Source organism: Mobula birostris, chromosome 8 (assembly GCF_030028105.1).
Source record: "Mobula birostris isolate sMobBir1 chromosome 8, sMobBir1.hap1, whole genome shotgun sequence".
Classification (NCBI taxonomy): domain Eukaryota; kingdom Metazoa; phylum Chordata; class Chondrichthyes; order Myliobatiformes; family Myliobatidae; genus Mobula; species Mobula birostris.
The window spans coordinates 139420219-139437518 of record NC_092377.1 but is presented as its reverse complement, the minus strand read 5'-3'; the positions used below and the strand labels follow the sequence as shown (position 1 = coordinate 139437518).

General features: G+C 44.9%; 1 protein-coding gene across 5 annotated transcripts in view; it reads right to left on the bottom strand.

The window, feature by feature from the left end:
- tacc1 (transforming, acidic coiled-coil containing protein 1) overlaps window positions 1-17300 on the bottom strand; it is a 212889-nt gene that overhangs the window by 15696 nt on the left and 179893 nt on the right. For 4 of the 5 annotated variants that reach the window (XR_011886958.1, XM_072266464.1, XM_072266460.1 and 1 more), the window contains exons 7-8: window positions 8833-8976; window positions 6541-6617 (exon numbers count right to left, since the gene is read on the bottom strand). Coding sequence is in view for 4 of the 5 variants with exons in the window: in XM_072266464.1 (XP_072122565.1) it covers window positions 6541-6617; window positions 8833-8976 (221 nt within the window). In the remaining variant the exon portion in view is untranslated. The remainder of the gene's footprint in view (window positions 1-6540; window positions 6618-8832; window positions 8977-17300) is intronic. The other variant, XM_072266465.1, reaches the window with a different exon arrangement.

Sequence of the window (17300 nt, the reverse complement as noted above, 5' to 3'; positions counted from 1 at the left end):
CATCTGGACTGAACCCAGGTGGCTGGCGTGGCGAGGAGGCTGCCTCTGCCAGTGGTGGCACTGTGCCAACAGCCCGTGATGCAGCAAGTGCACGTAGAAATGATCTCCCAGCTTCTCTCTCACTTCCCCACCCCCTAACTTCCTCTCTCTCTCTCTGCAAATTCTCTCATTTAATAAAGCCCTTGGTTACTGTAACCTACCATGCGTCTTCACGCATTTTAACCAACAGCATGATACATCAAAAGGTGAAGTTATGACCAGAGCAGCAAGTTCCTGATCTCTAGGCCAGGGAAGCACAGAGTGAAGCCCCCAGTGAGGACAGACAGTGGGTTCAACACAAAGCAAGTGCAGGCCACATCTGGAATCATTTTTCCTCACACTGGGTGGGGATAGTGACAAAGAAAACCAACTATGAGGTTGTGGTGATGATATTGTCCATGGGGAGAGGGTTTAGGAGATCCAGGGACAAGCATTGCAACTCCTTTGTGCAGTTAATCCCCTGACAGCAGCACAGCAGGCCAAAATTGCTGCCAGGAGCTGCAGCAAGTGAAGCTAAGCCACACCTCTTAATGGGAAACTATTGACAGACCAGAGTAGTTACTGCCATTCATGTTACAAGTGAACCTGACCTGGGACCTGTAGGTGCACAGACCGCAGCACCCAGTGTGTGGTCATGGAGTGACTACAGGACTGCTTTCAGTCAGTCAGTGGGTGCTGTCCCAGATCCGGGGTTGGCAGCTATGTACCTCCATCTTCTTCGATCTTGCGACAGCACCGAGTACAGCCCCTCCTCCAGTTTGTTCTCGCTGGCCGCCTTGGCACCGCCCGGCTCCGCCCCCGCCTCCAGCCGTGGCCGATTCTTCGAGCTCGGCCCTTCCTTAGGCGGAGGCCTTGGGCAGGTCCAGGACACGGTGCAGCGCCCAAGTTCCTCATGTCTCTTCTAACTAGGTGCATAGCATACGACTCATAGATACGTGGTGAAGCTTTAATCTCTTCCACGGAAGATGGCCGTTGGCTCACAAGGAGCTCATCCGCCCTTTGTCAGGTCTTGTTTTTGTTTAGTCCCGCTGGGTGTCCTGACACCCTCCTCACCAGACTAAGTCCGGTGGGGGACTGGACAATAAATTTCTCCCCAGCATCAAGGACATCTTCAAAAGGCGATAACTCAAAAATAGTGGCATCCAACATTAAGGACCCCCATCACCCGAGACATGCCCTTTTCTCCTTGCTACCACCAGGAGCCTGAAAACACACGCTCAATGCTTCAGGAGCAGCTTCTTCCCCTCCACGATCTGACTTCTGAATGAATCCCTGTACAATTGCTCTCTATTTTTTCCTCTCGTTTTGCACTTCTTTCTTAATTTATTTTTAATATATTTCTTAACCTTTATATTGCAACTTATAGTTTTTTATTACTATGTAACACACTGCTGCCACAAAACAACAAATTTCACAACGCATGCCAGTGATGTTAAACCTGATTCTGATTCTGAATGCGGCCTCGGTGGAAGAGGTCGGTGTGGGAGAGGAATCCTGCACCCAGAGAGGGTTGGGAGCTAAGATACCGGCGGCCCAGCGATCTCTCACTCAGCAGTGGGGGCAGACAATCTCCCGGGAGGGGGGGAATGCAAGCAGAGTATCTGGAAGCATTGTTGCAGTTCAGTCACTTGACACAAGCAGCCGGGAGGTATGTCCCGGACTGCTCGCTTAGTCGGTCCGACCACCAGTGAACCACCCGGCGTCCGGCACAGCCCACTGCTCGCCCAAGGCAAGTCCAGTCCAGCTGGTTGCCGTACGCACAAGTACGGTGGGGGTGCAACTACATGAAAAGCTGGCTTGCAGTTAATATACGAGCGACAGCTTGGATCGAGCCCGTTACCGAAGCTCACCCAGCACCCACAACATCTGAGCTCTGTACAGCAGGCCGGTCGATCTGACCCTGCACATCCAAGGCCAACTGCTGACTGAAGGGGTGACTGGGTCCAGTTGCTAGGCCCTCACGTCCAGCCCAAAATGGTCCATGAAACCTCACTGGTGTCTTTAGTCTTTGGACCATTTCAGGACTTCTCCAGTTATCAAAGACATTTGGAAAACTGTTCAAATTGCTTCACTGTCTGGAAATTTACTTTCTCTTACAAAGAGAATAATAATTTTGGGACCTACACAGCCAATGGAAATGGCCAATAAACACTTTATGGAAAATATATTTTTCGCTTTACTGTGTCTTGCTGTGTTGTACAAATGCCATCGAAGTGAAATGCTGACATTGCTTTAAAGAGAGAACTGCTGAGGGAAGTTAGGCAGCCCAGCACAAAGGGTGCCAAAATCCACCCTCCTGCTCATCTCCAACTCCAGCGCTTACATGTGCAGGTGTGCTGCTCTGGGATGAGCTGACCGGCAGCTTCCCAGAAGCCCAGGGGTGTGGCACGGCACCCACTCACCACTCCGGCAACCCGGGTTCGATCCTGACATCAGTTGCTGTCTGAGTGGAGCTTCCTCGCTCGCCCAGTGAGCTTCCCTCAGGTGCTCCAGTTTCCTGCCACATCCCAAAGATGTGGTTTGCTGACCGGCTTGCACCCTAGTGGGTTTGTGACTGGGAGAGTTCGAGGAGAGTGACAGGAACGCAGATTGAATTGAATAGCGCTAGTGCAGGGTTACTATAAATAGGTGCTTTGTGGTCAGCATGGACTTACTGGGCTGAAGGGACAGTTTCCTTGTGGGATGGCAAATTTTATTATTTAATGATATGGCCCAGAGTAGGCCCTTCTGGTCCTTCGAGCCACATTGCCCCAGCAACCCCACAACCTCAATTAACCCTAACCTCATCATGGAGCAATTTACAATGACCTCTTCACCTACCCGGCAGGTCTTTGGACTATGGGAGGAAACTGAAGCACCTGGAGGAAACCCGGGGAGGGCGTGCGGAGACTCCTAACGGAACGGCGCTGGAATTGAACTCCAAATCCCTCGAGCTGTCGCTAACCGCTACCCTACCACGGCAGTCAGAATACGCTCACTGCCATTTATCTCCAGCAGTGCCAAACCCTGGAGAACCAGCCTATCCTGACCTGGAATCCCATTCACCATTCAGTCAACAGAATGTTTCAAATACTGTAAACCACGGGTCTTCACTCAATTCCACTTGGAGCTTCAGACCTTCTCTCCGCCTCCACACAAAGTCTCTCACAAATGAAATAACTTCCCAGAACTTAGGCAGAAAGACGAAAGTAAACAAGAGTCCTGTCTGTTGGGACAGTCTACAGCAAAAAAAAAATTCCCAATCGCTTCAATCTGCAAACAAAACCTCAATACAGAAATAGTCTCAGGAACCCTGATTGATGTAGTCTTCACGATGTTGATGCTTCAAACATAAGCAAGAAGTATCATGTTTATATTTTAAGTTACTGAACAAATACCAGCTCCAGGCATGTTTGTGCTTTACCCATTGGGGAATGAGCTCAACTTCCTTTCTTAATTTGGAAAGCTTTGGATAAAGGATTAGAGTCATAGAACTACGATAGCATTGAAAAAAGACACTCAGCCTGCTAAAACATAGCTCTTCGGCCTATCGTGCTTGTGCTGACTATCAACCACCCAGTTACACCAATCGTATATTAATCCCAGCATTTTAAATTCACAAACACGAGGAATTCTGCAGATGCTGGAATTTCAAGCAACACACACAAAAAGTGCTGGTGAACGCAGCAGGCCAGGCAGCATCTCTAGGAAGAGGTACAGTCGACGTCTCGGGCCCAGACCTTTTGTCCTGACTTGGCCCAAAACGTCAACTGTACCTCTTCCAAAGGATGCTGCCTGGCCTGCTGCGTTCACCAGCAACTTTTACGTGTGTTATTTTAAATTCACCTTTCATTCGTATCAGATGCCCCAGATTCCACCAATCACTCATTCGGGGCATTTATATTTACTTTATTTAGTGAGATATAGCGCAGAATAGGCTCCTCCAGCCACACCACCCAGCAGACCCCCGATGTAATCCGTGCCTAACCAGGGGACAATTTACAATGAGCTATTAACCTACCAATCGGTATATCTTTGGACTGTGGGAGAAAACCAGAGCACTCGGAGGAAACATAAGCGGTCACAGGGAGAATGTACAGACTCCTTATAGGCAGTGGCAGGCATTAAACCTGAGTCATCTCACTAAAAATTAATCTACTGACTTGCTTGCCATTGAGATTTTAAGAGGAAAGCAGAGGGAAAACGTGTAGACTCCATGTCTCTGCTGGCTCCCAGTAGTACAATGACGTGCTCTATCCCCACAGCCCTGCTCCTTATTCATTCACAACTCCTATTCATTATCTTAATGAGTGGTCCTGATACCACCCTCACTACAGGTAGATTCTAATCGGATTCTGATTCTGGGGAAATAAATGGGAGAATTGTAAGTGATGCAACCACTCTGTGGGGAGCTGGCATTCACATGATGGGCCAAATGGTCTCTTCCAGTGTGTCGCAATATTAAAAGTATCCACACAAACAGAGACATTGACATCTGCACTCTCTCCCAGGAATCTAGATCCCGAGGGTCTTTTACCCTGTGAGCTGCTATTTCACATAATGTACACATAATATACAAAATGATCATTGGGGACCCAAGTCACCCCAACCACAAACTGTTCCAGCTGCTACCATCCGGGAAACGGTACCACAGCATAAAAGCCAGGACCAACAGGCTCCGGGACAGCTTCTTCCACCAGACTGATTAACTCACGCTGATTTGAGTGTATTTCTATGTTACATGGACTGTTCTATTTATTATAAATTACTATGATTTCACACTGCACATTTAGATGGAGACGTAACGTAAAGATTTTTACTCCTCATGTACATGAAGGATGTAAGTAATAAAGTCAATACAATTCAACTCAAGTGGACCCTGTCCCCAAGCATGCCTCCTCCACCAACACTGCCCATCCTCTGATTCAGCTAGGGTCAGACCCATTGAAACCAGGCTCACGCTGCGATCTCGGCCAGTCACTAAAAGTCATCCTTCAACAGGGGTGGGGAACCTATGGCACGTGTGCCCAAGACGGCACTCAGCACTTGCCCCTCGGTTCTTTAAAACCCACCCATAATGTCTTTTAAAAAGACTAATATTAATATTTTCAAACAGGGTTTATAAAATGCTTTATGCTTCAGTCTGTCTGTGTTATATTTTCATTAACTGTAAAACAAAAAATACATGGAAATAAGCACAGTACTTTTTCCTTAAAGTCCATAATTATTGGTACTAATTCATTAATTCATCAGCACAGGAGTGACTGTGTGGGTAAGTACAGCTCTAACACCATATACAAGTTTGCTAACGACACTACTGTTGTGGGTTGTATCAAAGAGGGTGATGAATCAGCATACAGGAGGGAGATTGAAAACTTGGCTGACTGGTGTAATAACAACCACCTCTCACTCAATGTCAATAAGGTCAAGGAATTGATAGTAGACCTCAGGAGAGGGAAACCAGAGGTCCATGAGCCAGTAATCAACAGAGGATCGGAGGTGGAGAGGGTCAGTAACTTTAAATTCCTGGGTGTCACTCTCTCGGAGGACCTCAAATAAATCTAATTGCAAAGGAAGCACAACAGCGCCTCTACTTCCCCAGAAGTCTGCAGAGATTTCATCTAAAACCTTGGTAACATTCTATAGATATGTGGAGGAAAGTGTGCCGACTGTCTGCATTATGGCCCGGCATGGGAACACCAACGCCTTCGAGCAGAAAGTCCTACAAAATGTAGTGGACTTGGCCTAGTACATCACGGATAAAACCCTCCAACCATTGAGCACATCTGTATGAAACGTTGCCATAGAAAAGCAGCATCCATCATCAAAGATCCGAACTACCCAGGCCATGGTCTCTTCTCACCGCTGCCATCAGGTAGAAGGTACAGGAGCCTCAGGACTCGCACCACCAGGTTCAAGAACAGTTACTACCCCTCAACCATCAGGCTCTTGAACAAAAGGGGCAAACTACATTCACTTAAAGACTCTTATTATGTTATATTAACAGATGTAATACTTAATTTCATGCTTGTAACTTATTGCTATTTTTTACATCTGCATTTGCAGTTTGTTTACAATTTACAGCTCCTGATATATACAGTTACTTGCTCTATAGATTTGCTCAGTATGCCTGCAGATAAAGAATCTCAGGGTGGGATGTGATGACATGTATGTACTCTGATAATAAATTTTACTTCGAACTTCATTAATCAATGATACTCTCTGCTCAGTAAGTTTTGCCATCACTATTCAAGATTTTTTTTGCTACAATGGAGTGACATTTGCTCTCCAGCATTCAAGTGCTAAATGCAGATGGTGACGATATTAACATTAAACTCTGCTCGTGAAATTTAGTATCTTCAAATTCAATGAGGCCGCATTTCAGACTTTGCTAAACGGTGCACTTGGCCGAAGATGAATTTAATGCCTTTTAAACAAATTGTCAAGAAATCAAACCCCATAATACTGAAGCATCTCATCTTTCAACTACACTCTATCAATTAGACTTTGACACTTGAATACCTCATTTCGATGACTTCTTGTTGACTGGCTTCGTACTTTTGTTTCCACTCCATTACTTCTTGCTCCTTGCCAATAATCTGAAAGATAGAGACACACGTGATTGGAGACATGTTTTCTTTCGACCAATTTTTCTATCAGCTTTTCTACCAACACGCAGGATGTATCCTCTCAGCAGCAACCCGTCAAATCTCTTAAGTTTTTCTCCCAGTCCCAACATCACTGGCAATTAGCAAAATGGTTTATTATTGTCACATGTACAGAGGAACTGTTCTGCATGCTATCTCATACAAGAGAAAATCTGCAGATGCTGGAAATCCAAGCAAATACAGCCAAAATGCTGGGGGATCTCAGCAGGCCAGGCAGCATCTATAGAAAAGGGTAAATAGTCGATGTATCATGCTGTGAACCTTCATCAGGACTGGAGAAAAAAGGTGAAAAGTCAGAGTAAGAAGGTGGGGGGGGAGGGGGTGAAGAAATACAAGGTAGTGGGTTATAGGGAAAAATGGGAAGGGGAGAGGGGTGAATTAAAGAGCTGGGAAATCGGTTGGTGAAAGAGGTAAAGGGCTGGAAAAGGGGAAATCTGATAGGAGAGGACAGAAGGCCATGGAAGAAAGGGAAGGAGGAGGAGCACCAGAGGAAGGCGATGAGCAGGTAAGGAGATAAAGTGAGAGAGGGATATGCCCCCCCCTCTTTCTACTAGTACAGGCCCCCCGCAACCTCTCTCTTTCACCATTCCTCATTCCCCTTTCTCACCTTACCTTGGCCATCACCTCCCTCTGGGGGTGGAAGGAGGTTTTCCTGGAGAGCTTTGGGTTATCTAAGTGCTGAGGTCGAAAGCCAAAGATCCTAGCAGGAGGTGAGCCTTATTCCAGCTGTGTGGACCTCATCAGAAGACACTAGAGCTGAGGGAAATCCCCAACTGGGAGTGGAACTGTTGCTCTGGCCCACTGACAGAAGCACAACAGACAACCTGAGAGTGGATGAAACTTCCAATTGTCTCTCTGGGCTGGAGATGTCAGTAGAGCATCTGCAGCTCTGTTCAGTGAGACTCCCCCTTTAAACACCTGGTCACGGAACACCGCAGAAATCAGCTTATCGGCCACGTCAAGCAGGATCTGCTCCACAGCACGGGCACATTGTTCAGATACACAGCCTAGCCCAACTGACCTTGGAGACACAGCTAGGCCTTGATGACAAATAGGCCTCAGGCAGCCTAGAACTGAGGCTAGATGTAAAACTGAAATCTGACCCTCACCACAGCAATCCACACGCCACCCACACATGAGGATTTACAAACTTTTTTCAACTTAACAATCCAAATTCCTAGCCTGGCCCCAAACATTCATTGTCCCATTTTTGTACAATAGGCCACTTATTTATTTAAGCACCGGGATATTTTATAATGACCCAACAGACCCCTGCAGTCCCAGGGGCTTGCAACTTGTTTTGGAGCTCGCCAGATTCAAAACCAAGCCCTACAGTCAGAGCCCAACAGGCCGAGTTCTGACCAAGGCCTTTACCAGCCGGCCTAGCAGGGTGGAGGGGTGCAGGAGGTGGAGGGTGGGGGGAAGAAACTTATCTCCTGCCACAACCAAGGTGGCTTTGAAACAGCTTTGAAATGTCTCTCACATTCTGAGGCTTTGGAAGACCACAACTTTAAGTAATTAAAAAGCTAAATGTTCTAAAAATAAATTTAATTTAAAACACCAATAAATTATTAAAGTAAGTTAAAGTAACTTTTAAATAAACAACTTATACAGAAAAATGGGCTCTTGGCCTCATAATTTATGTTATTTGGATCTTGTACTTCATCATTTACTTGCACTGCACATTTTCAGTAGATTTTACAATTTATTCTACATTCTGTTTTTGTTTTATCTTATTCCAGCCTGGTGCACTGTGTAATGATTTGCTCTGTATACAATATATGCAAGACAAGCTTTTTTTCACTGTATCTTGTACATGTGAGACTAATAAACCAATCCCAATACCGATATTCCACAGGACCGGAAATCCGTTTAAATGATCAGGGCTAGTGATTCTCCTCTCCAGGGCTGGCGAGTTTAGGATCAGAGAGGAAGATTTCCCTTTGATCATACTCTGCTTAAGGGCCACATGACACAAGTGTCAAGCAACAGATTCCTCAGCATCTGTTACCCAGCGGAGCCTCACTATCCTAGGCCCCCCTGAACCCAGAATCCTTTTGATCTGCCCCACTATTTAAGTGAAAGCAAACAGGCTCACTGGCCAGGGGAAGGCTTGAGGGCTTGATGGGGAATGACACCGGGTTACCTCTTCTCTGATTAAACTCAGCACCGCTGTCTTGTCAGCCTGGAGGTTGCTCAGCTCATTGCCCACGGAGCCTTCCATCTCACTCAGGAGCGCCTTGAAGGACAGGATGCTCTCACTACTGTTCATCTCGGCTGCAGAGGTGTGCTGAGGAGATAAAAACTAGTTACTGCCTTCTCCTCCAGAATTGGGGGGTGATAGACCATTCTCCACCTCCATTCCCAGTTATGACCTGCCTCTCCGGGGAATTTTGGGTTTCAGTCTCCTCTGCTTATTTACCGTTCGCCCCGCACCTGCCCAGAGTCACAGGGAGGCACAGCGTGGAAACAGAGCCGGCAGCTCACCCACTCCACACCAACCAGCATCAAACGAGTGGACAGCACTGTGGCTCAGTTAGCAGAGCAGCTGCTAACATCACCAGTGACCGGGTTTGATCCTGATCTTGGGCACCACCTGTGTGGAGTTTGACACTGCACAGGTTCGCCGACGTGCTCCATTTTCAACAGTTCAATAGTTCCATTTAAAATCAGAGAATATACACAGTATACAACCTGAAATTCTTGCTCTTCACAGACATCCACGAAAACGGAAGATAACCCCAAAGAACAAATGACAGTAAAACGTTAGAGCCCCAGAGTTATTTTCCTCCCATATCCAAAAGACACACGGGTGGGTAGGTGAATTGGCCCCTGTAAATTGTTGCTAGTGTGCAGGTGAGTGTCCGATCTGGGGGTGGGAGGTGTTGATGAGAATGTGAGGAGAATGAAAGCTATGATTAATGTATGATTAGTACCAGAATCAGAATCAGCTTTATTATCACCGGCACGTGTCATGAAATTTGTTAATTTAGTGGCAGCAGTACGGGTTGATGTCGAGCTCGCAACTCGGCCTTGTAAAATAATACTGCGAAATGTCTGTGCGAGGAGTGGCGCCCCCCACAGCCTTTCGAACTGCGCCTCGTAAGGCATGAAAATGCCCAATGCTGGCCTCTCAGGTCTGAGTCAATGTCATCATCATAATCATCAGTAGTATATTGCAATCTATGATAATATAGACAAAAAGAAAGAAAACAAACAAATAAATAGAATGAGTAAATCAATTACAGGAAGTATATAGATGTATATTAAATAGATTAAAATAATGCAGAAACATAAATAATATAAATTTAAGAAGTGAGGTAGTGTTCATGGGTTCAATGTCCATTTAGGAATCGGATGGCAGAGGGGAAGAAGCTGTTCCTGAATCGCTGAGTGTGTGCCTTCAGGCTTCTGTACCTCCTACCTGATGGTAACAATGAGAAGAGGGCATGTCCTTGGTGGCGAGGGACCTTAATAATGGATTTTGCCTTTCTGAGGCACCACTCCTTGAAGAGGTTTTGGATATTATGGAGGCTAGTACCCAAGATGGAGCTAATTTTAAGACTTTCTATAGTTTCTGTCTTGGGCAGAACCCCAGTATAAATAAGTTGGTTTCCATGTACTTGATGGGCTGAAGGGCTTGTTGCCATTGTGTATCACACTATGATACCCGTTTCTATTGTAACTCATTTTATTATCCCTACATTCCCAACAACTTCTCCAGAGTTGGCTACTCACTTATGATCTGGGGACAATTTACAGTGGCCACCAAGCCACACATTTTTTTGGGGGGAGGTGGTTTAGGGGTTGTCTGCTCCACATCCCTTGCTAATCTCCAGGCATTGAAGACAAATGTTCAGGAGACAATTGGGGAGAAAAATCAGGGATGTGAATACAGGTCCTGAGCCCTTTACATAAAAACAATGGATTGGATTAAAAAAGCAACACATACAAAATGCAAAAGGAACTCAGCAGGCAGGCAGCATCTATGGAAAAGAGTACTGGTGACGTTTCAGGCTGAGAGCCTTCATCAGGACTGGAGAAAGAAACTGTTTAACCATCAGCAAAACAGCGAAAAACCCAGCGGGGAGAAATTGTGGACGTGGTTCCTACAAGGACCAGTTAAACCAGATGGTGTGGACATTTTAAAGAGGAGTCTGGTAGGGAGAAAGGAGAAGGGGGTGGAGGATATTACTACAGCATGTTCGTGGTTTTCTGCCCCTGTAACGCATTCACTTCAACATTCAATGTGTTGTGCGCTCAGGGATGCTCTTCTGTACACCACGGTTACAATGCTTGGTTATTTGAGTTGCTGTTGGTTTCTTGTCAGCTTAACTAGTCCAGACATTCTCCTCTGGCCTCTCTCAATAATAAGTCGTTTTTACCCACAGAACTGCTACTTACTGGTTGTTTTTTTTTTCATGCCATTCCCTGTAAACTCTTGAGGCTGCTGTGTGTGAAAATCCAGGGAGGCCAGCAGTTTCTGAGGTACTCAAACCACCCCATCTGGCACCAACAAAATCTGCGGTCAAAATCACTTGGATCATATTTCTTCTCCGTTATGATGTTTGGTCTGAACTGAACCCCTTGACCATGCCTGCATGCTTTTTTTATGCATTGAGTTGCTGCCACAAGATTGGCTGATTAGACATTTGTATCAACAATTAGGTGTACAGGCGTATCTAATAAAGTGGCTACTGAGTGTATGTCCTGGCCGTATTCGTTATTTTAATATGCATTGCCTCACAGTTTTGCAAACTAAATACATCTGCCATTGCTCTGCCCACCTCAACAACTCATCAATATTGTTCTGTCACTAAAGATCAGAGTTCCCATTCAGACCAATACCAAATTTTGTGTAATCTGCAAAATTACTAATCATACCTCCTACATCTCACATCCTGATTGTCAATGTAGATAACCAACAGCTAGAGTCCCAGCAAGTGTCCCTGCAGTACACCACTGATCACTGAGCACCACTGATTCCAACCGCAAAAACACCCCTCACCCATCAGCCTCTGCCTTTTATCGCCAAGCCAGCCTTGAAATTGGATCCTTTGTTGCTTACTAAATACCAGTTGTCCTGGAAACTTCATCTACTTGCTTCTTCAGTTTGATGACAGACTGTACTTTTACCTGGACTGTCACTGCAATGAATTCCAAGGTTCATGAGAATGAACCCAGGGATGAAAGGTTTAACATATGAGGAGTGTTTGATGAATGGCCCTATGTCTGTACACGCTGGAGTTTAGAAGAATGATGGAGGATCTCATTGAAACCTACCGAATATTGAAAGGACTAGCTAGAGTGGATATCGACAGGTTGTTTCCAATAGTGGGGGTGTCTAGGACCAGAGTGTACAGCCTCAGAATAGCAGGGCATTCCTTTAGAACAGGAATTTCTTTAGCCAGAGGGTAGTGAATCTGCAGAATTCATTGTCACAAATGGCTGTGGAAGCCAAGTCATTGGGTTGATGATTCTTGATTAGTAAGGGTGTCAAAAGTTATGGGGAGAATGGGATTGAGAGGAATAATAAATCATTTTTTGATGGAATGGCAGATCAGACTTGATGGGCCAAAGGGCCTAATTCTGCTCCTATGTCTTATGGTCTAAATTTTAAAAGGGAAATTGTCTGACGAGAATGAAATTGCAGCCACCATTTCAGGCTTCATGCTTATTTGAGCTAGAAGGCAGGTCCAGCTGAAGCTTTGCCCTATAGCCGTCCTTGTCCAGATTAAAGCAGTTTTATACATAACCTTCATAATCTCATTTTGCCTAGAGTTAATCACAGGTTCATCTGTCCAGTGAAGCACCTGTGTGAGCAATGTTTGCAACTGTCTCTGTCCCGCCCAACACTAGTCCTTCAATCATCATCACTAAACAATCAGAGCACTGTCACTATGTGATCTGCTAGCATCAATTCTGTACTTTGGTGCCTCTACTGAAGATCAAAAGATTCCTAAATATCAATCAGTTTGTTCCAGGAGCAGAATAAGGAATTAAAATTGCCTCTGGCGTAGGGAGGTTATTGTGCACACATCAGCTGCCTCTGTTCTAATATTTCAGCAATGATTCCACTTCAACATTATTGGAATTCTCCACTCAAGAGGGCATTGGAGACTTTGTCACTGAATGTAGTTCAAGAGAGACACAGATGGATTGTTAGGTCTTATGGGAATGAGGAGGTACGAAGAAAAAAAGAGTGGCCATGGTTTCACTGAACGACAGGGCAGGAACAATGGGCTGAATAGCCTGCTTCCGTTTCACGTTTTAATGTACTTTATTCACTATGAAATGTCTGGCACGGAATTGCAAACAACACAATAATGCCAGAGGTTGGACGTCGAAATCTTTGCTCTGTCCATCAGGCCCCTTTACAAACCAGCCTGTTACAACAAATTATAATATTCTTTCTGCTATCCATTTTAATTAGACTTGGTAAGTTTACTCACTGAATTAATATATTTGGTTGATAGGCAGTTTCTTGAAACGCGAGAGGGTCCAAAGGAGGTTCACAAAAATGATTCCAGGATTGAATGGCTTGTCACATGAAGAATGTTTGCTGGGTCTGGACCTGTATTCACTAGAATTCGGAAGAATGCGGTGTGACCTCATTGAAACCTATTGAATTGTGAAAGGCCTTGATAGAGTGGATGTGGACATGATGTTTCCTATAGTGAGAGAGTCTAAGACCAGAGGAGATAGCCTTAGAATAGAGGGGTGTCCTTTAAGAATGAAGATGAGGAGGAATTCCTTAAACCAGAGAGTGGTGAATCTGTGGAATTTGCTGTCACAGGCAGTTGCGGAGGCCAAGTGTCTATGTATTTTTTTAAGGCAGAAGTTGATAGATTCTTGACTGGTCAGGGCTTGAAGGGATATAGAACCATAGAACCATAGAAACTACAGCACAGAAACAGGCCCTCTGGCCCTTCTTGGCTGTGCCGAACCATTTTCTGCCTAGTCCCACTGACCTGCACACGGACCATATCCCTCCATACACCTCCCATCCATGTATCTGTCCAATTTATTCATAAATGTTAAAAAGAACCCGCATTTACCACCTCGTCTGGCAGCTCATTCCATACTCCCACCACTTTCTGTGTGAAGAAGCCCCCCCTAATGTTCCCTTTAAACTTTTCCCCCCTCACTCTTAACCCATGTCCTCTGGTTTTTTTCTCCCCTTGCCTCAGTGGAAAAGGCCTGCTTGCATTCACTCTATCTATACCCATCATAATTTTATATACCTCTATCAAATCTCCCCTCATTCTTCTACGCTCCAGGGAATAAAGTCCTAACCTATTCAACCTTTCTCTGTAACTGAGTTTCTCAAGTCCCGGCAACATCCTTGTAAACCTTCTCTGCACTCTTTCAGCCTTACTTATATCCTTCCTGTAATTTGGTGACCAAAACTGAACACAATACTCCAGATTCGGCCTCACCAATGCCTTATACAACCTCATCATAACATTCCAGCTCTTATACTCAATACTTTGATTAATAAAGGCCAATGTACCAAAAGCTCTCTTTACGACCCTATCTACCTGTGACGACACTTTTAGGGAATTTTGTATCTGTATTCCCAGATCCCTCTGTTCCACTGCACTCCTCAGTGCCTTACCATTAACCCTGTATGTTCTACCTTGGTTTGTCCTTCCAACGTGCAATACCTCACACTTGTCAGTATTAAACTCCATCTACCATTTTTCAGCCCATTTTTCCAGCTGGTCCAAGTCCCTCTGCAGGCTCTGAAAACCTTCCTCACTGTCTACTACACCTCCAATCTTTGTATCATCAGCAAACTTGCTGATCCAATTTACCACATTATCATCCAGATCATTGATATAGATGACAAATAACAATGGACCCAGCACTGATCCCTGTGGCACACCACTAGTCACAGACCTCCACTCAGAGAAGCAATTCTCTACCACCACTCTCTGGCTTCTTCCATCGAGCCAATGTCTAATCCAATTTACCACCTCTCCATGTATACCTAGCGACTGAATTTTCCTAACTAACCTCCCATGCGGGACCTTGTCAAAGGCCTTACTGAAGTCCATGTAGACAATATCCACTGCCTTCCCTTCATCCACTTTCCTGGTAACCTCCTCGAAAAACTCCAACAAATTGACCAAACATGACCTAACATGCACAAAGCCATGTTGACTCTCCCTAATAAGCCCCTGTCTATCCAAATGCTTGTAGATTCTGTCTCTTAGTACTCCCTCCAATAACTTACCTACTACTGACGTTAAACTCACCGGCCTATAATTTCCCGGATTACTTTTCGATCCTTTTTTAAACAACGGAACAACATGAGCCACTCTCCAATCCTCTGGCACTTCACCCGTAGACAGCGACATTTTAAATATTACTGCCAGGGCCCCCGCAATTTCAACACTAGTCTCCTTCAAGGTCCAAGGGAACACTCTGTCAGGTCCCGGGGATTTACCCACTTTAATTTTCCTCAAGACAGCAAGCACCTCCTCCTTTTCAATCTGTACAGTTTCCATGGTCTCACTACTTGATTCCCTCAATTCCATAGATTTCATGCCAGCTTCCTTAGTAAATACAGACGCAAAAAACCTATCTAAGATCTCCCCCATTTCCTTTGGTTCCGCACAAAGCCGACCACTCTGATCTTCAAGAGGACCAATTTTATCCCTCACAATCCTTTTGCTCTTAATATACTTGTAAAAGCTCTTTGGATTATCCTTCACTTTGACTGCCAAGGCAACCTCATGTCTTCTTTTTGCCCTCCTGATTTCTTTCTTAAGTATGGGGAGAAGGCAGGAGATTGGGGCTGAGAGGAAAATTGGATCAGCCATGGTGAAATGGCAGAGTAGACTTGATGAGCCAAATGGCCCAATTCTGCTCCTATATTTTATGGTCTTATGGTCTTTCTCCAGTCAGATAACATCATCACTTCAAATATTAATTCAGGAATCTTGTAATTAGATTCAGTCCAAAGCTCACAATAGTTAAGTCAGAATGGACTATAGTTGAATGAAGAAAGCAAATGATGAAGTAGAGGTTGCAAGTATATGGAATTTCATGAATTATCCCTTCAGAATGGAATGTATCTGCTCACTATCCTACCACATGACTGCAATCTGTTGCACCCATGGTTCTCCCACGAGACCGGTATCTACTGGAACTTTTGGCTAACCTACTAGAAGACAGGTGTCTGTTAGCTATTCCATTACAAGGTAGATACCACATAGCTCTCCAGATAACACAGATGATATTTAATGTAACTTTGATTAACACCCTCTGTGTGGTCTCCATGATAGCCACTCTGTGACACTCAATACTTCACCATCCCTAACCAGTGCACCGCCGTCACCAAGTTTCCATCATTGTCTGCGTAATCATCTTTCCCTGGCATTAGTCCAACTTTTCCCAACTGTGGCAGCAGTATCTTTCATCAGCTTGTTGCTCAGTGGCAATTTTATCATATGTCTTTTTATCTGCACAAGTTATGAGGTTTCCTTAAAAGCAGAGTACCATGGCGGATGAGAGAGTGGGGCAAGGGCAGACAAACCGAATGCTGAGTATATATTCTGTCATTACCTGTGACTGCTCTAACAGAAGTAAAATGTAAGGATTCCTTTGTGGAAAAGCTGGAACAAGACCCACCAAAGGGGCTTGTCAATGTTGCTGTTAACCTGTTGCAGACAATTAGATTGTAGGTTATTGCACAGGTTTAAACTGTAAGAGTTTGGAAAGAAGATAACTTATGCTGTGCAATTACTTGTAATGAAGACTTTTTTCCCTAAACGAAAATTGGGCCCTTTTTAAACTCGATGCGTTTAATCCAGCTGCAGACCGCCACAGGTTAGCGAGTCAACAGTCAACCGCTGCCCAGTTAAGGCAGCAAACTGACCCAGAAGTCCTTCCTGAGACAAATTAATATCTTCTTGAGCAAGATTCTTATTGACTGAGGGTTAAGACCACAAACAATGAGTTCCCACTTGCAACATTGTGATTTACAATTCCCATGTGAATGTATTACTTGAAAGATAGAAACACAGAAAACCTACAGCACAATACAGGCCCTTTGGCCCACAATGCTGTGCTAAACATGTAACTTACTTAAGAAATTACCTAGAGTTACCCATAGCCCTCTATTTCTCTAAGCTCCATGTACTTATCCAGGAGTCTCTTAAAAGATCCTATTGTATCCGCCTCCACCATCATCGCCAGCAGGCCATTCCACGCACTCACCACTCTCTGTGTAAAAAACTTACCCCTGACATTTCCTCTGTACCTACTTCCAAGCACCTTAAAACTGTGCTGTCTCATGCTAGCCATTTCAGCACTGGGAAAAAGCCTCTGACTATCCACACGATCAATGCCTCTCATCACCTTATATACCTCTGTCAGATCAGCTCTCATCCTCCGTTGCTCCAAGGAGAAAAGGCCAAGCTCACTCAACCTATTCTCATAAGGCGTAGTCCCCAATCCAGGCAACATCATTGTAAATCTCCTCTGCACCCTTTCTATAGTGCACATCCTTCCCATAGTGAGGCGACCAGAACTGAGCACAATACTCTAAGTGGGGTCTGACCAGGGTCCTATACAGCTGCAACATTACCCCTCAGCTCCTAAACT